The following is a 24,137-nucleotide window of genomic DNA, read 5'->3' as shown; positions in this document are numbered from 1 at the left end:
CTGTCTCTGTGGCATAATGACCACACGGACACCAGGCTATCATCTTTAGGGATCAATAACTTCAACTATATTGAGGACAGGCTCCCTTCTTATAGCACTGTCTCTACCAGAGATACTTTCCCACTAGCTATTCATTGGTTAACAACTTTGCCCAGCAACACCAAACATTTAACAACTTCCATGTCATAAGGGTTGGAGAACAAGCAGTTTGAGACAGCAAGGCCTCTCCTGAATCACCCTTCTTTGTTCCTTCTAACTTGTTTATAGTCCTCATGGCTTCATGTCAGGAGTCTGATGTTATCACCAACCATGGGGCTTGTCAACCCCCATGGCGATACTCCCACATCTCCTCCTTCTTTATTGACAAAGAAAGCATGATTAACACAAATTAAGACACAGAGAAAAACTATCTTTAACAAACTTTGCAACCACATCCCTGGGAGAGGCAGGCACTAAGTGCTGCCCAGCCAAGGGGCTCTGGCTGCCCCTCCAGCTCCTGGAGATACTGTTTGTGGGTCCTGCATGTGCCAGCAGGACCTTCCCATACACTGTTTTGAGCTGGAATCCAAACCATGGAGGAGAGTGCTGTGATCATGTTAAAGCAGATGATGAGACAGCTGGACGGACCCATCATGCTGACACCCATCTAGGACTGGCTCCTGCTGAAACACAAGCATACCCTCAGCCCCAAGTTATTAGAGAGTAGGGCCCTTCCCATTGATTGGTGCTTTAATTTTTTACTATGACTTGCACCCTTTCTTTAACTGAGTTCAAGGTATTATGATTAAAATGTTTATTAATTGAAGGACCTTCCTCTGTCCATCAATTTAAAAAAATAAGAACATAGCATGCTTTAGCTATCCTTTCCTAGGGGGTCATACCCATACTCCCCCTTTTTTGTTTTTGAAGCATACCTTTTAGGGTACCATGGGCCCGTTCAATGATTGCTTGACCTATGGGAGAGTGGGGTATACCCATCAGGTATTGAATGTCCCAGTGTTGAAAAAAAGTGGGTTGCGGGGGCCACATATCCTGGTCCATTATCTGTTTTAATCATTTTTGGGATTCCTAATGTCGCAAAAGCTGACAGAATATGTTTACACACATCCTTTGCCTTTTCTCCTGCATGTACGGATGCAAAAATACAGGCAGAAAAGGTATCAATTGAAACATAAACATAGCAAAGTTTTCTGAATTCTGGCAAACGTGTAACAAACAACCCTATTAATGTCCATGACTGGGGAAGCATAATTGGAGATGGCAGTCCTGGTTGAAATGCTCCCATATCTCCCATGACTTCATTAATTTTTCTCAGATCATGTAACAGTCCCCACTTTCCATTCCACTTTTTGATTACAAACACCAGCAAGTTCCAGGGGCTAGTCGTGGGGACATGTCTCACTGTAAGTTGTTAAGCAACTCGGCCTTCAGGTCCTGTGTATCCTATTCCTCCCAGATTGAAGAAAAACAGGGGTCTTTTCAGGGCCTATAGGGCCTGGATCAAAAGGCACGTCCAGGTCACCAGGCAGCGTAACAGCAAAGGCCTGCAATGGCTGTAGGAGCAGGTATGCCTATGGCATAGCAGGCAGATTGGCAGACGAGCCTGCAGCTCCTTCGCTATCTGGCAAACCACACGTTTCTGATTGTGGTCCCACATGGCTTGTTAAAGCCTCAGAGACTGCTCGCCAGGTGCCGAGCAATCCTGCCACAACCTTGTCATTTTCAGTAGTAGAGTCCCAAAGCCTGACCCCAATTTGGTCCCATGTTTCAAGATCATAAACTGTCTGATTCGTAATAGAGGGAATAAGCAGGAAGATTCCCAGGACATTCTTTGTTTCTACGAACACACAATTCCCCGTGACACACAGCTGCTTACCTTCAGCCACTGAGAGGCAGTTGTATGCGCGAGTCCGCTTCTCTCAGCTTCAGCTTACTTTCAGCACAGGATCCGCTTCTTTCAGCTTGCTGTGTTCAGCCAAACCTATCTTCATGAGGCGATCAGTGTCCTTGTTCCTGTCCTGGTCCCTGTTTGGCAAGCCTGTCCCTATTCATTCATTTTTTGTTTTTGTCCCTGTTCTGTTAGCTTGTCTGTTCCTGTTCTTCATGTTCCTGTTCTTCATGTCCCTGTTCGGGCACCATTTGTGGCATAATGACCACACGGACAGCAGGCTATCATCTTTAGGGATCAATAACTTCAACTACTTTATTGAGGACAGGCTCCCTTCTTATACCATTGTCTCTACCAGAGATACTTTCCCACTAGCTATTCATTGGTTAACAACTTTGCCCAGCAACACCAAACATTTAACAACTTCCATGTCATAAGGGTTGGAGAACAAGCAGTTTGAGACAGCAAGGCCTCTCCTGAATCACCCTTCTTTGTTCCTTCTAACTTGTTTACAGTCCTCATGGCTTCATGTCAGGAGTCTGATGTTATTACCAACCATGGGGCTTGTCCACACCTGTGGCAATACCTCCCACATCTCTGATTTTCACTTGCCCCAGTAGCTCAGTGGGAACAGAGATGGAAACCACCACTGTAATAGGGTGTACAACTACTTGAAATTACACTGTTTGCATGTTTCTGAAGCAAAGGCGGGGCAGCTAAAAATAATGTCTAGTAGTCATATGACTTCAGAGGAAGAGAATAATTAGCTTTTAGTCTGTGTTGCATTCAGGTATCATCTAAGAATGAAAAATGCACATTAACACTGAAATTTCATAGTGTGCTTATGCACTTGACAATTTTTAATGTATGACTAACTATGTGCACCATTCTTCACACCCAGTGAAGGGATGCAGTGAGCTTCAGTGCTGTGAAACATGTGAGTGATGCACCTAACTTGTTTTTGTGCAGTTGTGAACACAAGAACTTACCTCAGGTTTGTCTCATTTATTACATGGTGCTCAACATTTACCATTATTTCTGTGATTTTAACCCAGACCCAGGGCACCACAGAAGCCATATCAGCTATTAAAGACCCTGGTGCTCTATTTAAGTAAATACCAGTAGTAAATTTACATTGCCAGCAAAAGTACCAATGCCTCAGTGGCTCTTGGTGCTCTTGCATGCTTGATGCCACCTAGACGTTGGCTTGGCATGTTGTAGTGTATCAGCAGTCATCTGCCTTCGCCTGTGGAAAAACTTGCTCATCACTAAGATGAGCACAAACACAAGAGTCAGCTAGTGTCGAGAGCTGACAGAAGCTGTGAAATAGAGCCAGTCATTTTTTGAAAAGCCTCTTAGAGATTGAAAAGCTTATAGGAGTTCCTGTTTCCCTTGTAGACATTTAGAAACACTGTTAAATTGACAGGATTTAATATTTTCTTGATGTCATCATACTTCATGTAATACAACATTTTATTAAAGAAACAATCCCATTCTGATTTCAAGTAGAGTCTAGGCTTTGTCCTGAAATGATAAAAGCTGAAAAGTGTACAGATAATATTGGTGATTCATCCTTAATTCATGTTGTTGTAAGGAAAAAAAAAAAAAGAAAAAAAAAAGCAGATGATGGAAGTAAAGATGGAGTCTCACCCTTTGAAACGATTTTAGTCTGTCATTCAAGTCTTTTAAATAGATTTAAAAGAAAAATTGGAAGAAAAATTCTGCCATGCTATCTGAATAATAATGCATCAGTGCCAACAAATTTGCCAGCTTCTAGTACTAGGGCTGATAGAAAAACCTAGCCATTTGAAATCACATTCGATAGGAGTTGTAGGACAGGGAGAAGCCTCACTCACAGCATTAATTATGGTTATACACCAGGCCTGGTACAAGTTTGTATTTCTTGCTTTTGTTAAAAGCCCATCTATTAATTGTGCTGTGTATATGGCTTGCAGGTAACTTAGGTTTAGCTATCAGGGTTGCAGGATGAAGAAGCAATTCTGTTTTGTATGAAGAGTGAAAAATTATATTTTTAAATCTATACATGTTTCAATCTATTTTATTGCACCCTTTGTTTTTTCTGACTTTATTTATTTATTTATTTAAATTATTCCTGCTGTATATGCATTTTGCTTGTAAAACAAAGGTGACCAAAACATGGTGTCTAAGTTCAGAAAGGCATGCTTCTTGCTGACCTCAGCATAAATGTGCTCTTTGACTGACTAGAGTATGGCTGGCCTGAACACATATTAAATGGGGCTTTTCTTGGGATGCTTTTGGAGGAAATAAGAGGAAGTTTTTAAATCCTGGGTGACAAACACATGCGAAGCAGCTCCTCCCATGAATCTTCATGCCTCCCACAGAAGATGGTGTGTATGAGAAAGCTGTCTAGTTTTAAGATCTTTGCAATATTCAGAAGTTTCTAATTTGTTCTTTTTCAAAACAGCAAGGAGTTTTTTTTCCCCTATTAAATTTTGTAATTTACCTTAAAATGGCTTTGGAGGCAATACATGAATCACCAAGCTGCAACTTGATCGATGTCTGTTGTCCTAGGCAAGGGCATTACATGGCAGAGTGTAGAGTAGTGCTCCTGGATACACTTTTTTTTTTTTCTTTTTCCCATGATTTCTCGCTATTCTATGTGTGCAAAATAGTTCAGCTGTAGCCAGGAGGGGTAGAGCATGGCTCCTGTTCTCCTGAGCAGCAAAGAGATGGGACATTAGCGCAGCTTTGCAGACTCTCTACGTAAGTTTGAACCTGCTTTGTGTGTGAGAACTCAGAACTATCTGTGTAAGGAAAGCAGCCCCGCTGTGACCTCCAGGAACAACCCTCTCAAGAGAAGAGTGAGGCAACTATCCATTGCAAGGCCAATCACGCAGGAACTTAAATGCAGAGGCAGGCTGGGGTGGGGTGGTGAACAAACTTGCATCAGCACCTGGATGATGGAGGGAAGTAGGCTTCTTTCTTGTGCTCTCACAAGTTTTTCATCCTCTACTTAGCATCCTGTCTGGTTTGAGTCTTAATTCAGAATATTCATCTGAGAGATGAAATGCAGGGACCTGAGAGACTCAATTTGGGATTTAAGTGGAATTGCATTCAGGAGCCTAATTACCTTTGCAGAAAAGAGTCTCAAGTGTTTTATCTACTTAACTTTTCACTAGTCACAAGAGTGAAGTATTGCAAAGTAAACTTTTTCTAATGATAGCATGATACACTGTCTAGCTAATTGTTAGCAGGATGTGATTGTTTTTCCAGGAAATATGATTACAGATGTTTCACTAATGGAGGATTAGCAGCTTATGTACATCCATGTGCACATATCTGTAGTACCTTTCTTCAGAAACAGTTGTGTAATTCCACTTGACACTAACCAGCAAGCTGTGCATCCAAGGAGAATTGATCCCCCAAAACCAGTATCTGTCCTTGGCCATGTAACTGGCTGGACAATACGTGGACTACCAGCACACTACTGTTTCTAATTTGAGAAAATATTTTTGACTGTGGCTGCCCATTCTGCTGTGGAATTTGAAAGAACTGGCTTTGGAACAGTGAAGAGGCTTTCTTGACATGATACAATCCACCCTTGTAACTTCTTCTTTGGCTTGTAGTATGCAATATAAACTGTTCAAGTCAAATATGCTGTGACATAAAATTGAGCTGCAGCACAAAGTGAAAAGTTCAGTGAGCAATAGTCATCATCCTGCCTGCCTTTTCAGGACATAAGGACAAGTCTGTGGAGTGTCAGAATGGTAAGGAAAGTTGTTCATCACTTTTTGCATATAATTCAGGGCAGGAAATGCTCTGTTCCTGTGGCTAACTCTTCTCAGGCAGTACTAAAGCACACACAGCAGCTCAAGGCGGGGGAGTGTACAGATTGTCTGAAGTTATGTTGTGGCCTTCATCTCTTCCTTACACATTGGTGCACTATGTTTCTTACATTACATCTAATTTCTGCCAGGGGTGATCAACCTTAACCAGGAATCAGGGTCTCCAGCCACAGCTGCTACCCAAACAACAGTGTGCTGCTCCAGAAGCAAGGTGGGATGAAAATCTCCCAGGTAGCAAGTCTGTGAAAGTTTATATAAAAACAACAGTACCAGGAATATCTGAACCCTCTTGGTATGACAATGATGGTTGTAGTAAAACAGATCACAAAACAGCACTTTGCAGGGAAGAAGGGAAGTCCTGATGGTTTTTTGCACTTCTTCCTCAAACCTGCAGCTGAGTCAAAGGCCTACGGTAGAAGAGCTGCGTGAGAGGAAGATCCTCATCCGCTTCAGTGACTACGTGGAAGTGGCAGACGCACAGGACTACGATAGGAGGGCAGACAAACCCTGGACACGACTCACAGCCGCCGACAAAGTAAGTGAAGCAAGTTGGGGAAAGCCATGCCATGAATAGCTACAGCATGTTGTGGCAAACAGTACCCCTCGGGTCCCACAGCCATCAAGGGAGAGACCTCCACGTGAGCTCCCTTCCCACCACACCAGTGGTTTCTTCTCAGTTCACAACGTTTGTTGTTTGAGTTATAAATCTATGGCAAAAAGACTCCTATATGTGTGGAAACCTAGCAGTGTTACACCATCTGAAGAAAGGATAGAGTATCAGAGCCTTTGAGGAAAAGTGTTGATGGTGGCCCTGTGGTATTTATTTGTCTTGCCACATCATCCTGCCAGCTGAGAGCACCTGCAAGTGTTTCTCCACAGGACAGGCCTAAGAGTGCAGTGTGACAGCAGACCTTGACAGAACTGAGCAGACCTAGGTGCAAAAATGCCAGCAGGTCAAACTGGCAAAAGCACTTCCACTCCACTGAAGCCAGAAGTACCATTGTAACTACTGTTTTTTGCCTTGATAGAGGCCCTTTTCAGTTTAGTTTTCAGATAATGTTGCATAAACTAATTTGAAAAAAAAAACACCTTCCTCTGGACTGTCCACAGCCTGTGACATACTGGGTTAAATTAGCTTTTCCCATTTCACCACTCCACACTGGACAAGATTTCAGTCAACTGACTTAGCCAACCTATCAGTTATTTTCTCCCATTTGGTAGATGAGGCAGGGAAAAAAAATCTCCAACCAGTTCTGCCAGCTTTGAGAGACCTCTGTCTGGATTGAAAAGCATGGAGAGAGGGAAGGCAAAAGATGTGGTGCCCAGCGAGGTCTTTTCTCATCCCTGTGAAAAGAACAAGTATTGAGTATCACAATTAAATGTAGCCTTGAGTATCACTACTAAATGTAGCCTTGTAAATAATTCAGTATGAAGGAAAAGTATTTTGAAGTCACTTTTTTATAATGCAAGGTCAATATACACATCAAAGGGCTCAAGTTCTCCAAATCAACCTTTTCTCGGCAAAGCAGAAGAAAATATGTTTGTCATTCTAATATAAAAGTCCCCTCTAGCATAAAGAAGCAGATACATATTCTTTTTTCACATTTTGGTCATCTGATAGGGTATTCTGATTTGTGCCATTCAGAGCACCTGCTTTCCCCACCGTGTCCTCTGTTGCAAAAAAATAGCCAAATTGCAACCAACTCTAAAATACCTGACAAATCTGCAACATCCTATAAAAGATTATTTTCTTCCAAAACTCAGATTCAGTGACTGCCTTCACTGATTGGCACAGGCTAGATTTATTGCAAAAATAGATTTTAGTAATGGGATTTTCTGTTTCTCCGTAAATCTTACTCTGTGTGCTGGATGTGGGGAACTGCGTTCAGTCTGGCTTCATCTTTACGAAGTCTGACTGCTGAAAGAATGAAAAGGGTACTTCTAAATCTTACCAGCAGTTGAGGGACGCAGGGGGTAACAGATTTCAGACCCTGTGGGAGTCAGCAGCCTGTATAACCTCCTTCACGGTTGATTAAGCAGCAAATTGGTCTGCTGAAGGCAGGCCCTGAAGCTGCTGCATAACTATCTCTTTGCCCTGATAGATGGAGGCAGAGCCTGATAGACATTTCTGAAGTTAAAAAAAAAAAAAAAGCTCTGTAAAAAGAGCACAAGAGACCTTTTCTGTAGATCACATGCACAAGATCTATCACTTAGGGCTTGTTCAAGCAAAGGTAGTTGGTGAATGGATCAATGGTTGCTGCAGAAGCTCTGTTCTGGGCTCGTGCTCTTTGTACTGGTTTAGATTTACTTAATCAAGAAAAAATACTGGCAGACACAAATACTGCTTTCAACTGCTGATTCCAGTGTTCTCAGCAGTGGTGCACGCCTTGAAGTCATGGGAGCATTCAGCCACAGCAGCAACTTGCACGTCCTCTCTATACACTCCCAGTAAGGCCCACTTACAAGCTACGGATACCACAGGGCTGTGAGAAGCCTGTAATTTGGGACTTGGGACCTGAGCCAGTTCTGCTGAATTCCTTCTCCACCAAGAAGCCAAATCCCTCCAAGTCACCCCTTGCTCTTCAATATTTCCCTTCCTGTCACTCATCCCTAGTTTTCTTTTCCCCAGTGGACAAACGGCAGAGGCTATAGGTAAGCAGTTCTCCTGCTGATACTGAATACAATTTCTGCTGGATTAGAGCATCGCATCGGTTCAGCACATGGCAGAGCTGGGGCAGAACAGAGGAGGGGGGCAGAGGGGCACATCCAAGGCAGAGAGAGGGGACCAGAAAAGCAGTGCCAATCCCCTTCCTTCTCAAGTAAGTTCAGCCCGTTTAGATGGCTTCACCAGAGGAAATTCAGGACCACATAAAGGGGGGGAGACATCTCAAATACGAGTCTGGTGAGACGCAGCAACACCAAGTTTACTCACAGTCCAGCTCTGAAACAGAACACAGCGTCTGAGAAACACTGGTGCCCTTTTTTTTTTCTCATGCTTATTCTAATTTGGATTTTGTACTTGAAAGTGTTTACAAGTTCCAATTGTGACTTATTATGCATTGTCTACAATATTGGGAGTATCTGCATTGTCTACAATACATTTCCGAATTGATCCATCCCACTCACGCATTTATCTCTTCCATTAATGCAATTTAGAACATTTATGTTTTTTTCCTTTACACATTTTAAAGTTTCTTTTTATGTTGTCTTCTCTCTCTGATAACGTTATCTATCTGCTTTGCTATATTAAAAATACAATGCTTTGAGAACAAAGTGAACTTATTTTGATCTCTCTCATTTATATATTTATGAGCTTATTTGTCTCTTACAGGCAGCCATTCGAAAAGAGCTTAATGAATTTAAAAGCACTGAAATGGAAGTTCATGAATTAAGTAGGCATCTAACAAGGTAAGCTAAGATTTTTTTTAAGACTAGGAATGAATATTGCCGTTTTCAAAAAAAGTATTTAAAAAATCAGTAGCTATTTCTTGAGTACCCTCTGAGCACTAGACACCGTTTAGAATTACAAGCTGTCAAAGAAACTCACACAGATGAACTCATACTGCCATATTTACAGGGTTGTATACAAACATGTGCATCTGTGTAATAAAGCATAACCTCCTTTTATTTTATTTTAAATCATCATGCTCTAGTGCCTGTCAGTTCTTCTGATACCAAGAGTAAATAGTGTTGATGTCTGAAGAGCAGGACAGGGAACTCTTGTAGAGCAAGCACACAGAAGAGGATGAATGAGTGACTGCAAATCAAATGCTGAGTGTACAGCTATTCCATGCTACTCATTTCCATGCACAGATCTTTTAGTCCTGTTCTCCACATCTCACCATAGGCAATATAGTGGGAAAACAATGAGATCTGCATTGTAAGAGAGGCACTTTTTTTTTTTTTTTTTTTTTTTTTTTTTTTTTTTGCCAAACCACACTGGCAGGTCAGGACACTTCATCTAACAGTCTGTGTTGAGCAACTCTGTCTTGAGGCCGGGATGAGCTAAACTCCTGGAAGCTCATCTGAAGTCAGTCCTTTGCAGATCAACATTAACTCACAGTTTAGGATATACAGTAAAGACGAGTGGTAGATTTTAAGGCCTAGTGAGACATTCAGGACAAGTGAAGAGTGAAATTGCGTGCAAAACTGGAGCTGCCCTTGTATTAATAAGTTCATCAGATAGGTGCTCATAAAAAAATGCAGTTAAAACTTTTAAGAGAAATACAGAAAAGCTTAAGGCAAAATTAATTTTGTATTAGGGGATTTTTTGGTGTATAAATTATTAATTATATTAAAATTCACCACATCTATTATGCATATCCCCTTGTGGAAATGATATAATTTCAACTTCCTATCATGGGTGAGGATAACTGCATTGGGATGTGTAATAATGAAGGACTGCTAGAGACAAGCAAGCTGCCTTTGAGAGCCAGGAGGTCTGGAAGAAGCTTTGTGGTGTGCAGTAGGCCTGGAGCTGTTGAACCCAGTGACTGAGGTGTTGAGGGACATTTGGCTCACTCTCTCAATCCTCCAGGAGAAAAGTATCAGTGACTAACTTACAAAGGATGAGGTTGTTTAAAAGGCGGTTGTTGCTTCAAGGAGTTGAGCTCCAATGACTTCCATGAGGTATATTAGCATCCCACAAAATTAGAGACTGGTTTAGTTTTCCAGAAGATCGCTCTACCTGCTTGGCTTTTGCAGGTTTCTGGGCAGTATTTGGCTTCTCTTCCACTGCTGGGGTGAGCAGTCACCCTTCGAAGTTTGTGTTTGAAATCTATCAAGTAGCTTTGACCCCATTCAAATCCGGATCTGGAATACTCAGAGCTACAGCTAATACAATAGAAATTGAAATAAGGGTTTGTCTGAAGTTCAACAGCATTTACTGGTTAGAGAAGTGGCCTCAGGGAATATGCACTTGAAGGAAGCACATTTAAACAAGAGAGTAATTCCCTTAAACAAACTTAGATGTGTCACCATTATAAATTCATTAGCAAGGCAATGAGCTGTTCATATCATTAAGCAATGGCACAAGGTGGACAAAGAATGTAAGTTCAAAAAATTGAAAAATCAAACCTTAAAAAACACATTTGTACAATTGACAAGCACGAGCCTCCTGACTGCACTTGTAGAAAGGGTGGCCATTTGAGCCCTGCTTGTCTCTTTATCTGAAGACGTTAAGGAAAAATTCTTGACTGGTATATAAATCATCTTCCTGGCTGAAGAGCTTAAGGTCTAGCTAAACCAAGCAATTGTTTTAGAATCAGACATGGTGTGGCTTGAAGGAGGACTAGCTAATCTGAAATGGCTCACACTAGGACCAGGTAGACCTAAAACTTTTCAGTTTTCAGTTGATTTTGATGCAAACTGTTAATGCCTGTGAACTCTTGAGTCTGGCGAAGACCAAGGCAATTTCAGTGCGTGTTTTGGGTCCACAGTGCCAGCATAGTGGATGTCAGTATTGCAGGAATCCATCTGCCTATGTTTATCACTAACTTTTAGAAATTAGTGTTTTGTTTTGCTTTGATTTTGGTTTTGTTTTTTATGTACAACATGCGTGTGAGGATATTATCTTGCTAATTCTCTTCTTTTTTTCCCCTTGCATTTTAGGTTTCACAGACCGTAGCAGTTCAATTCTACCTGACTACTATGCCATCTTCAAAACATAACTAAAAGGAACCGTAAGTGCTGGTATTACTCACTTTCCTGTTACGTACAATGTAAATCTTCTGAACTGCCTTTTTTTTAAAAAAGGAAGAAAAAAAAAAAAGAAAAAAAAAAGAAAAGAGTAGAAAATAAATATTAAAAAGAAAAAGAAAATTGTATATACGTGTGATGGGTACTACAGCATCATCAGACCTGCTGGTTCAAGCTTCAATAACAGGAAATACCCCTGGTGGGAATCATGCCAAGACCTGGCATCTATGTATAAGACTTTCCTGGCACGTGGATTTGCCGTACATGTTCAAGCCCAGCTGGTGGGGCATCCATTATTTCATCTTCAGACACCCCTCATCCTGACAAGCCTCTGTCAACTCAAGAGTCCTGAGATAGTGTTCAGGGAATCACTGGCCTGGGTGAAGTCTCCAGCAGACCTGCACCTATGGCACTGAAGTACTTTTGATACCAAACACTCCTTTTAGTCTGCAAACGCCTTACGAGAACAGTGAAGGAGCAGAACTACTCTACAGGCCACCCCATCTGCAAATGCCATCTGACTACAAAGGCATTTGCTTTCCCTGGAGAAGTTATGGCAGTTATTTGCCCAAGAAGACAAAGGCATCATCTGTGAAGAACAGGACTCCCTGCTGAAGGCTGGTTCTAGTAACTGCTTATTTTTCATCTCTTTCAAGAATAATTTCCTAAACCCAGGTATGAACCCAGCAGCAGTAAGCTACAAGAATATTGAGGACAAACAAGCAAAACCCATCTCTTCATAGTCACTTGCATGGCATTTGCTCAGCTTGTAGTTTGTTTTTAATGCTCAAGCCTCAAGATCGGGACACCCACTTGCTCTGCAGAGGGAACACACAACAGGAAGACCCAGGGCTTTGATAGCAAGCTTTCCTGCACCAAGTGTTCAAAAAATTGGTCCTAAACATGTACTGAGAAAAGCATGACAGTGTGGTGCCTGGCCTAACAAAAGGAATCTGTTGCATTGCTATGGAATTGTCACTGGCATCTACAGATGAAGCATAAGGACAGAAATCCAGGGGTGTTCTGTTTTGGTTTTATTTTTATTATAGTGGTTTAACACACAAACTGACCAAATAGGGCTCAGAGAGCTGGATGCTCTGGGTCTGGTTTACCTACCAACTCAAGCATGTGCTTAGCACTAAGCAAGCATGCAGATAGTCTCACTGAATTTAAGAATAGATCTCAGAGGGTTAATTGAAGACACATTTAAGTGCTTTTCTTAACCTAGGCCAGCACCTTCCACATTCAAGTCCTTAACTAGTAATAATGACAGCAAGCTTGGGTAAACATTGTTGAGGATTCTTTTCAAGATAGGACACTATCATGCCATGTTTTGAATCAGTGATCCCAAGGATTGTAGCAACATTACTGTAAGAACTTCCAGATTATTACTTCAGGACACCTTTTTGCTTCTGTACCAGCTATTATGCTTTGAACAGAGAAGCCAAAGTTTGTTTTGTTTTCTTTTCTTTTAAATTGCAGCATTACCATTACTTTATTTTTTATTTCTCACTGTCTTCCATGTATCTATCAACTCTTCTGCATTCCCTTTCTGCCTCCCCTGCTGCCATGCTAACATAGCTGTTTATTAATTGCGGGCTGAGAGACATCTCGCCCATCAGCATTTTCTGGCCAATGCTGCAGAACGCCAATGACTTCTGCCTCGTCTCAGGCCTCAGTCTCATTCCTCTGGTCACAGGAGTAAAGCAAAAGAAGCTGCATGTAGCCTGTGGAGTCACTCCAGCATCCAGCCTGCCCAAACAACACTGTCAGGAGGCTAACAGACTCCATCTGCACTTTGCAGTGGTACTCACGGGATTACAGCACAGATTTGTGCTCCATTGGAGACAAGTGGAAGTTAAAAAAAAAAAAAAAAAAAAAAAAAAAGCTGGTTTCTGGTGCCTCATTTTTGAGGCATCTGCCTCTGATGTTATACTCTTCCCAAACCAGGCAATCAGACAATGATTCCCAAATAGACACAGTGATCCCTGTATCAGCAGCTCACAGTGGCTTTAGGTTCATCTACAGTGAAAGCCTGTGCTGTGCATTGTTATCAGCTCAGTGCAGCAACGCCAGGGCACTCATAGTCAGAAATATACTGCTTTGCAGTTACATTCCTGAAAAGCTGGGGTTCGTGATTTTTAAATTTATTTCCATGCACATATAACAAGACCACATTACAAGCTTTATGAAGGGAAAACAGAACCGTAGGCTTTTGGTCACACACACTGCCAGCATAGAGCCTATACCTGCCCCGGCATTATTAGCTTAGAGGCTCAGCATGCAAAGGAAAACCAGTTAAGGAACAGTGGAGACAGAAATCACAGGGTGTGGTATGGAGGAAAAAGTGATTTTTTTTTTTAATTTAATGATTAAAATCAAGAGGAAAAAGGTAGAAGAAGTAGCCTGTTGTCTGTGCTAGAGCCTACAGGGGAGCAGACCCCAGAAGTGCCCACAGCTGCCAGTCTGGTACCTAAATAAACCCTCAGGCAGTGGTTGAGGAGCATAATATCCAAGTCCTGGGTAAATGCCACCCAGCCACTACCTTGCCTTCAGCTGATGCCACCCACTACCTTGCCTGGCTGCTCTTGGCTTGGACTGGTGCACGCTTCGTTGGGTTAGAAACTGGCTGGATAGCCGGGCCCAAAGAGTTGTGGTGAATGGAGCCAAGTCCAGTTGGAGGCCAGTCACTAGTGGCGTCCCCCAGGGCTCGGTGCTGGGGCTGGTCCTCTTTAATATCTTCATCGATGATCTGGACGAGGGCATTGAGTGCACCCTCAGTAAGTTTGCAGATGACACCAAGTTAGGTGCGTGTGTCGATCTGCTTGAGGGTAGGAAAGCTCTGCAGGAGGATCTGGATAGGCTGGAGCGATGGGCTGAGGTCAACTGCATGAAGTTCAACAAGGCCAAGTGCCGGGTCCTGCACCTGGAGCGCAATAACCCCAAGCAGAGCTACAGGCAGGGAGAGGAATGGTTAGAGAGCTGCCAGGCAGAGAAGGACCTGGGAGTGATGGTGGATAGTCAGCTGAATATGAGCCAGCAGTGTGCTCAGGTGGCCAAGAAGGCCAACAGCATCCTGGCTTGTATCAGGAACAGTGTGACCAGCAGGGCAAGGGAGGTGATCGTCCCCCTGTACTCAGCTCTGGTGAGGCCACACCTCAAGTACTGTGTTCAGTTTTGGGCACCTCGCTACAAGAAGGACATCAAGGTGCTTGAGCAGGTGCAGAGAAGGGTGACGAAGCTGGTGAGGGGCCTGGAGAACAAGTCCTGCGAGGAGCGGCTGAGGGAGCTGGGCTTGTTCAGCCTGGAGAAGAGGAGGCTCAGGGGCGACCTTATCGCTCTCTATAGGTACCTCAAGGGAGGCTGTAGCGAGGTGGGGGTTGGTCTGTTCTCCCATATGCCTGGTGACAGGACGAGGGGGAATGGGCTTAAGTTGAGCCAGGGGAGTTTTAGGTTAGATGTTAAGAAGAACTTCTTCACTGAAAGGGTTGTGAGGCATTGGAACAGGCTGCCCAGGGAAGTGGTGGAGTCACCATCCCTGGAAGTCTTCAAAAGACGTTTAGATGTAGAGCTTAGGGATATGGTTTAGTGGGGACTGCTAGCGTTAGGTCAGAGGTTGGACTCAATGATCTTGAGGTCTCTTCCAACCTAGAAATTCTGTGATTCTGTGATGAGCCCATGATGGCAGGTCCCTGCTGACCTCTTAGCAAGCTGTCCATCTCTGGCTGTCTCAGGATTTGTGCTGTCCCCATAGCAGCGATGTATGGCAATGCTTTTTTTTTTTTTTTTTATGATGTTAACTCCTAACTGTCTGATCAGACACCAGGACACAGTGGAAGAACCAACATATTTCTCCTAAATTGCAAGTATAGCTTATTACTGGGAAGGGAGAAGAAAGAGAAAGAAGCCATACAAAGTGTTTGACACTAGTAAGCATCACAGAACTGGCACTTCACCTGGTTTTAGCTTTGGATTTGTGGATTTAGCAAAGTTACCCTTTGGCAAGGCATTCTTCAACAAGCTTTCAGTGGCTGAACAATGCAGTGTATCCTCAGTTTGCACACCCAGCTCTGTCATTTGTGGGAAGTTGTGAGCAGACTGAGGAACAGCTAGATTTTTTGTTTGTTTGTTTATAAATCTGTTTTCTTGAGCACTTGGTTTAAGCCACACACAGCAAGTAGCTGTAATTCTGTTGGGAGACAAAAAAAAAAAAAAAAAAAAAAAAAAAAAAAAAGGAGTCATGATTCTCCATCCTCCATCGAGCTGGATTACATGAAGGAAATAATGATAACATTCCTGCTGAAGACTCAGTTAATACCAGTCATCTTCATTCACATTAGGAAGAGCTTAACAGTAGTAATAAAGGAGTGTCATTTAGAGAATGAAAAAAGTCAACTCAGAACAAAAATTGCTATTCCAATCATTGGTCTCCAGGGCTGATAATGCATGTAATATACCAGAGTTAAGGAAGAAAAACATTTTGTCTACTGAATCCCAATGGGCTATCTATCCATCCTTAAAATAACCAAGTAATCTGACACCTGTCCTACAGACTATGGAAACAGGTTGAAACTGAGGAGAAAAAAGAGAATAGCAACTGCAGGAACTTCTAGATAAAAGTTTTGTTTGTTTGTTTTTTAAAAAAGTTATGGTGAGCTAATGCAACACTGGCATTGCCCTCTCAACTACCTACACCCTTGCCAGGAGTCAACTGTAGGGACATGGTGATGTATTTATGACTAACAGGGAAGGTCACCATTGTGGCCTTTCCACACTCCACGCCCTACTCTTAGGTAATTGCAAGCTAAAACAGTTTTAGGCTCCAGGTTTCCTGTAACTGGACTCAGGCCAGCTTTTGTATCTAGCACACACTGGACACTACCATAAGAGATAGAAGGTGGGAAAATAATATAGTAGACCTTCATTTTTAACTATGTTATATTAATTGAAACTAGGTAAGCCCATTACACAAATATATTTCAGCCTAAGGCTTGTGTGTAACCAGAGCACTTTGTCATCACTGCACATAGACACCAAACCCACCATCCATTATTTCTACAGTGCCATCTGTACAGTGGAAACACTAAAAAACCTACGGACTGGGAGCACTTCCAACCTGCCTAGTGAATGTTTGCACTCACACAGTCACACGCAAAAAAGGGTAAGATGGTAACCCACAGTTACATGTGAACAGGGGCTCCCCAACGTGCCTGCAAATAAAACCACTTTGTATAGCCATGGGAGATGACTAGGCTAATAAAAATCAGGAAAGAAAATGGGGGACAAATTATTTTTCCCAGGTGTTCAGTCCGCTTGAGCTTGGAACAACTTCTGTAAACAAAGAGGAGGTGATGGGCACATTACCTGCTTTCTCATGTGCCCCAGGTACTCCTGCACCAGTTGCATTTGCCAGTTGATATCCAAGTGTATGTATATAGTTCGTCTTTGTATAGGAGTGAGTGTGGTGGCTGTCAAACGTGCTCTTCCAGTATTGTAATTTAACAGATTATGACTGTATGAAAACAATGTAAATAAGTAAAAAAAAAAATTAAACTGGATCTCTATGTCCTAATTTTTGTACATACTGAAACTGCATGGTATTTAAATTATTGTTTGTCTCTGATGTATGCAGTTTCTTTAAAAAAAATCATTTAAAAAAAAAAAAAAACACCATTCCTGTGTCTGTGCATTTTATCACACTCTGTCCCAGTGACCAATGCATTAGCAAATGACTGCAGCTAAAGATACCAGCCCTTCTGCCGCCAGCTAGGCTCAGCACTTCAGCACCACAACACATACATGCTTCTTGGTGGGGAGCAAGGCAGAAGAGACAGATGTACTGGAGCTGACCTGTGGGGGCATTGTGTCGGCTGAGCCTCTGGCACTGCCTGTGAGCTGGTTCAATGAAGGTGGGCAAAGGGTAGTCAGTGACTGGTACCTCAGCTGCTGAAGTTGTACTCAACACCAGGCTAATGAAGATGGAGAACAAAATCAGCAGTGAACACTAAATACACACACAAAAAAATCATAATGTGATTAAGAGGAGAATGCCTCTGAGTGGTACAATCAAGTACTGTTGCTGTTTAGCAAAGCAGCCATACCTGCCCATCCAGCTACTTTTCTGTGGCCTCTTCCTCTCTTCCCCCAGCCCCAAAAACCTCTGAGTAGTTTCAGTTGTTGCAAAGCATTTCAGGCTGTGACAAGCTACTGCCTCCAATCAGTGACAAGGGGAAGAGAAACTTTCTTTACATGGCTAAGTGTGTACCTTCAAACAGTTTCACTAGCACTCTGCACAAAGTACAGAAGCTAACAGATGTCCTTAGGCTATTTAGTTTTCATAACCGACGGTGCAAAACGTCTGACCCCAGAGGTAACTGTTGTCACCCAGCGTCCTCACCATCGCTGTCAGGCAGGAGCAGCTTCCCTGCTCTAATGCGTATGGAGGCTTCCACTCGCACAAAAATAAGAGGTCTGTATGCTTTAAGTAACCAAATTCTGCTTATTTGCTTTGGTGGTGTGGGTACATACCAAGATCAAAAGGCTAGTATTGGGTTTGTTTCTATTTTGGTAAGTTTTCACTGACCTCCTTCCAACTGTTCTTTGTGTGTGTGTGTGTTTCCATTCTAGCTGCCAGCAAGTCTGTAGCTTTCCAGTGAGGTTTGGATAAATACGTAAAAAAAGAAACAAAACTTGTTTTTGACTAAAGATCCCCTTTCCCCCAGCTAGCTACAGTTTCCAAAGCAGAATTATATTGTTTTGGTTATATATGGTAATTTCCATGCTTTAAAAAGAAAAATATTGGTGGGACTACATTGCACAGGGAATGTGAGAACATAAACTAACCTGTTGCACAGAGATCCCTACACAAGGGCCATATTTTTACGTTTTGACTGAAGCATTTCATAAACTGGCCTAAGAAAGGAGACAAGTGTGTCTTCAGTAGAGTCCATGCAATTACTAGCAATCGAATTGCAATCTAATGCCATCTGTAGGCAAGAAATGAAGAGGAGGGTTGGAAAAAAAAATTATCCATTCATCAGGCAGCATGCAATGACTAGCTCTGCAAAGCGTTCATGTTACCTCTATCAGCTAGTTCAAACTGCTTCAGAAATGTGACTAAGCCCACAGAAACAGCCAAAAGCCAGGTGCAGCCAGAAGTCACTCTGCTGCAACATTCATTGTTAATGGGACATAAAATACAATAATCTCTATTTTAGCATCTATTTTATGAGTGTTTAAGTTTTACATACATGGATACATAAGCCCTGAGAGGTAAGATGTAGAAATACCTTTAACAACCTATTGAAACCTATGATGAAACCTATAATCTAAAAGCTAGATACATACATAAGAACTAATCTTCAGTCCAAAGCACTCACCTCTAGGCATCTACATTTTGGGGGGGGGATGGGGAGTATGCTGGGTGCACTGAGCAAATCCTACAAAGGCACAGGAAACTCCATGCTGCTAGACACTAGCCCAGCAGAACACCAACAGAAAATCTAGCCAAAGAAAACAAACAGTCTGGTTCTGCTGCACTTAACGAAGAAGGATACTGCAATCTGCTCCATGAGGAAAGCCAGCCTGCGACCCTCGATTTGGAAGGTGAGAGTCAGCACCCAGGAAAAAGGAACCTGAACACCCTCAGGCTGTGAGGTGCAGGAGCGGAAGCCCCAGGTGAGGAGCTCTTCCATAATTCTGGAGCCCTGTGGGGGAACAAACCTCAGCCTCCAGGCTGCAGACAGCACCCCCTGCAGCAGCTGTTCAGGACACTCTGGCCAATTCTGTTTCCACAGAAACCTGTTCCACATCACTGTTACTTTATCAACCCCTCAGTTGCCATCTCAGTCACTTTTTTCTCCACTCTCCTGCTTTTCTTTCCATGTTTTCGTGCCCCTCACTAGAGTTCAAACCACTCATCATTTTTCAAACATCATCCTCTGACATCCGCCATTACTTTGCTTATCTGGAATTTCCATCACACGTTTGCATTTGAACTGAGAAAGAACTAGTGCATGCAACATGGAAGAGCACATATTTACATATTTACATATTTACATTCCTGTAAACCTAAAAGAGAAAATACTGCTTGAAGGAAGAACTGGACCAGATTAAGCTTATTTTTCTTGTTTGCAATTTCCACAAAGATATTTAGTAGGGGTGGATTACAGGCGGGAGCTTTCACTCTCCAAATTGAATGCTTCAGTGTTTTCTATTGTCTATGGGGAAAGAAAAAAAAAAAAAAAAAAAAAAACACAACAACTTAGCAGTAAGTTCTGTATGAACAAAGAAGTATGCAGCAAGCAGTTGCATACCCTGTCAGTCAAGCAGAAATAATGTCAATAAAATTAAAATAACAACAACAAGGTTCTCAGGAAAGAAAAAGAAATCAACATCAGATGACTCTTACCACAACCCTGCAATGACATGGAGCTAGCAGAAGACAAATCAGAAAGTTAACCCGTTCCTCAAATTACTTAGCTAGGCATTTCAGTAGGATGCTCAGCTATGTGAAACTTTAAAGGAATCTGTAAGGACGAATAGTCTGTAGCACATAAATGAACAGATTCAGACTGCCCACTAAAAATGCATAGCTAGACACTAACTGTTGCAGTGTTTTTGTGCAAGAGGTTGAAGAGCAACTGTTAGCCATGCATCATAGGCTGACAGAATGGTTTGGGTTGGAAGGGACCTTAAAGACCACACAGTTCCAAACCCCCTGCCATGGGCAGGGACACCTCCCACTGGACAAGGTTGCCCAAGGCCCCACACAGCCTGGCCTTGAACACCTTCAGGGTTGAGGTATCCACAGCTTCCCTGGGCAACCTGTGCCAGTGCCTCACTGACCTTTAAGTAAGGAATTTCCTCTCAACATCTAATCTAAATGTACCCTCTTTTAGTTTAAAGACATTCCCCCTTGTCCCATCACTGCACTCCCTGACAGTCCCTCCCCAGCTTTCCTGTAACCCCCTTTAGGTACTGGAAGGCCACTGTGATGTTTCCCCAGGGCATTCTCTTCTCCAGGCTGAACAACCCCAACTCCTTCAGCCTGCCCTCATAGGAAAGGTGCTCCAGCCCTCTGATCATCCTCATTGCCCTCCTCTGGACCTGCTCCAACAAGTCCATGCCTTTCTTGTGCTGGGGGCCCCAGAACTGAGTGCAGGGGTCCAGCTGGGGTCTCATGAGAGCAGAGCAGAGGGGGGCAATCGTTTCCCTCACCCTGCTGGCCATGCTGCTTTTGATGCAGCCCAGGACACGGGTGGCTTTCTGGGCTGCAAGTGCACTTTGCCAGATCATGTCATGTTTTTCATCAACCGGGACCCCTGGGTTCTTCTCCTCAAGGCTGCCCTCAACCCATTCTGTGCCCAGCCTGTATTTGTGCTTGGGATTGCCATGACCCAGGTCAAGACCTTGCACTTTGCCCTGCTTGCATGCCAAGCTCCGGACTGATTACAATCGCTGGAGGCACAGAACAAAGCTTCCCAAATGGTGGACTCTGCTGTAAATTGGGACTACAAAGACATTTACTTTGACCTCAACCCTGCTCATCACATGATAGGGGCAGTGACAGCTCACATTTTGCTGTTCTATTCTCTCAGGAAGTAGGCCTCAGAGTTAAAGCATTATGTTCAACTTAGCAGACATCACCAAAAAATTAACTGAGCATAACTTAGCCAGATTCATACTTTGTCTTTTGGGAATTCACTAAGGGTTGTGATTTTTTTTTTTTTTTTGCATTAATTGTATCCTTCATAAATTCACAGCAAAAGCTGCACATGAGATATACACAAAAGCCTCTTACCAGACTGTTGAAAGAAGCATGGCGTTAAGCCGTTATCTATTCTCTAGAGAACTCCCCTTCTTCAACGTTGAAGACAGAGGTGAAGAATGCATTAAGCGTCTCTGCCTTGCCTATGTCGTTGTCTGTGAGGAGACCTTCCCCATCAAGTAGCAGACCTATGTTTTCTTTGGTCCTCCTTTTTCTGTTCACATATTAAAAAACCCTTTTTATTGTCTCACACAGACCTGGCCAGCTTCAACTCTTAATTGTGATTTGGCCACATGAATTTTCTCCCTACGAATGTAAACAATGCCCCTGTATTCCTTCCTCATCGCCTGACCCTGCTTCCAGCAGCCATACATCTTTTTCTGCCTACGCTCCAGAAGATCCCTGGTGAGCCAGGATGGCCTTCTGCTCCGCCTGCTTGACTTCTGATATTTTGGAATTGCCTGATCCTGTGCTTTTAGGAGGCAGTGCTTAGAGATTGACCACTGATGGACACCAATACCTTCAAAAGCAGTTTCCCAGGTGCGTTGAGTCTGTCTGAGCTGGAGTCACCTTTTCTCTGCAGCAGCCTGCACAGTGCTGTACTCTGCACTCGTAGCTGGAACAGCACTGATATCACTCCAGTGTTGTGTCTATTGCTGCGTAGTGCTGGCACAGCATCAGGACTCCTTCCAAGCCCCCAGGAGCCAGCAGGCTGGGGGTGGGCAAGTGATGGGGAGGGGACATTGCCAGGGCAGCTGACCTAAACCAACCAAAGGGATATTCCATAACACCTGATGTCACACTCAGCAATAAAAGGGGGGGCTCTCATGGGGGAGGGGGCTGTTCCTCCTGAACAACCACTACGCGTTTGAGGCCCTGCTTCCCAGGATGTGGCCGAACACCACTCACTGATGGGAACTAGAGAATAATTTTTTTTCTCTCTCTGTGCTTCCGCACAGACTGATTGTTTCTTTTGTTTCTGTTTTTCCTCCCCATTCCCTTTCCCTTTAATTAAACCTTTCTCATCTCAAACCTTGAGTTCTCTGTGTTGTATTTTCTCCCCCTTCCTCTTTGAGGAGAGGGGGAGTGAGAGAGCAGTTGTGGTGGAGCTCGGCTGCCCACCTGAGTAAAACCACCACACCAGGGGACCTTGCTGACTAGTTCCCTGAGCAGCCTGAAGTCTGCTTTCATCATATCCAGGGCTGAAGGTGGCAGTTTTCCTTCTGTCACCAAAAATTTTAAACTCAACCACTTCACGGTCATTATGACCGAGACAGCCACCAATTGCCACATCCCCCACAAGACCCTCTCCATTTTCCAGCAACAGATCAAGAAGGGCACCTTTCCTAGTTGTCTTCCTTAGCACCTGCACCAAGAAGTTATCATCTAGGTGCTTTAGGAACCTCCTGGACTTGCTCATGTCAGCCGCGTGGTAATCCCAGTTGACATCTGACAAGTTGGAGTCCCCCATAAGGACAAGGGGAGATCTCGAGGCATCTTTTAGTTCCACAAAGAATAATTCATCAGCGTTGTCATCCTCACCAGGTGGTCTGTAATAGATTCCCACAACGACATCCCCTTTATTTGTTCATCCCTTAATCCTTACCCAGAGGGTCTCAACTTTGCCATCCCCAACTTGAAGTTCCACACAGTCCAGCCCATGCTTCATGTACATCACCACCCCGCCTACCCTGCCTGTCCCTCCTGAAGAGCTTGTAACCATCTATTGCAGCACACCAGCCACAGGACTCATCCCATCAGGTTTCACTTGTGCCAGTGATGTTGTAGATGTGGGACTGGGCCATGACTTTTAGCTCATCCATTTTATTCCTCATACTGCATGCATTTGTGTAGAAGCACTTCAAATGTGCCTCACTGCATGCAGCACCTTGTGCAGCAGAGCGAAGGACCTCACTAGCACACAGACCCTCTGATTCTTGCACACCATCCCTTAGCTTATCACCAGCAGGCCTGGTCTTACCCATTTTCCACTTCGATTCTAGTTTAAAGCCCTATCTATCAGCCTCGCTAACTCCTGAGCAAAAATCCTTCTCCCCCTCTGAGAGGCTCACCACACTCGGTGCCAGCAGGCCCGGTGTCACGTAGACCTTCCCATGATCAACAAACCCGAAGTTCTGCCGGTTGCACCGGTCCCAAAGCCATGTATTATGATGAGTCTGCTTGTCAGCATCGATCCCCCCTATCGGAAGGGTAGAGGCAAACACAACCTGTGACTCTGGACCTTTAACTAGTTGCCCCAAAGCCCTCAAGTCCCTTTTGATCACTCTCTGACTTCTTGCTACTTCATCATTATGAGCCTGAAAAACCAGTAGCAGGGTAGTAGTCAGTGGGCCATACTAAGTGAGTGACTTTCCTAGCAATGTCTCTCACCCAAGCCCCAGGGAGGCAACAGACTTCCCTGTGGGTTGGGTCTGGGTGGCAATACTGAAAAGCTGCCTGGACATGAGTCCTCAGCAACTGGTTCTAGATGGCCCTGCTTGATCAGGGGTATTGGTCTGGATTACCTCCAGAGGTCCCTTCCAACTTCAACCACAATTTTTGTCTCTCCTGCCAGAGCAGCTCTATGGTCTACCTATTGACAGAAAAAGCATTTATAAATTAAAAATGAAACAAAAGAGCCTTCAGATAGTTTGAAGCCTTCAGATAGTGATCGGCAGAACACTCGCTGACAAGTCTGAAAGTAGTAACGCTAACTGACACTTCTAATCTTGATTCAGGACATCACTCTTTTCAGAATATTGTTTGCATTTAATTTTTCCAAACCATAGTGGAATTTATACACCTTTCTAGATCATCTTACTTAAAGAAAGACAAAAAACAAGGTGCAGCCATAAGCCACACAGAGTTGGCTGACATAAAGGAAGTATTTTGAGATACTTCAGAACAGCATGTCTCACCTGGTTGTTGCGATGTCTGCTTCAAATTCGTGATGCCT

The 24,137-nt window shown here is 43.4% G+C and overlaps 1 protein-coding gene across 1 annotated transcript in view; it reads left to right on the top strand.

Moving 5' to 3' along the window:
- PHACTR1 (phosphatase and actin regulator 1) overlaps positions 1-11,568 on the top strand; it is a gene marked incomplete at its 5' end in the record, with an annotated part of 316,860 nt that extends 305,292 nt beyond the window's left edge. Inside the window, 3 exons of the mRNA XM_082752655.1 lie at positions 6,110-6,250; positions 9,047-9,123; positions 11,326-11,568. Of these exons, the coding sequence (XP_082608781.1) occupies positions 6,110-6,250; positions 9,047-9,123; positions 11,326-11,341 (234 nt within the window). The 3' untranslated portion in view covers positions 11,342-11,568. The remainder of the gene's footprint in view (positions 1-6,109; positions 6,251-9,046; positions 9,124-11,325) is intronic.
- Between the last annotated feature and the right edge of the window lie 12,569 nt (positions 11,569-24,137).

This window comes from Aythya marila (genome assembly GCF_965140915.1).
Source record: "Aythya marila genome assembly, chromosome: 2".
Taxonomy (NCBI): domain Eukaryota; kingdom Metazoa; phylum Chordata; class Aves; order Anseriformes; family Anatidae; genus Aythya; species Aythya marila.
Note: the sequence above shows the minus strand (reverse complement) of the source record. Positions and strands in the feature narration are given on the sequence as shown.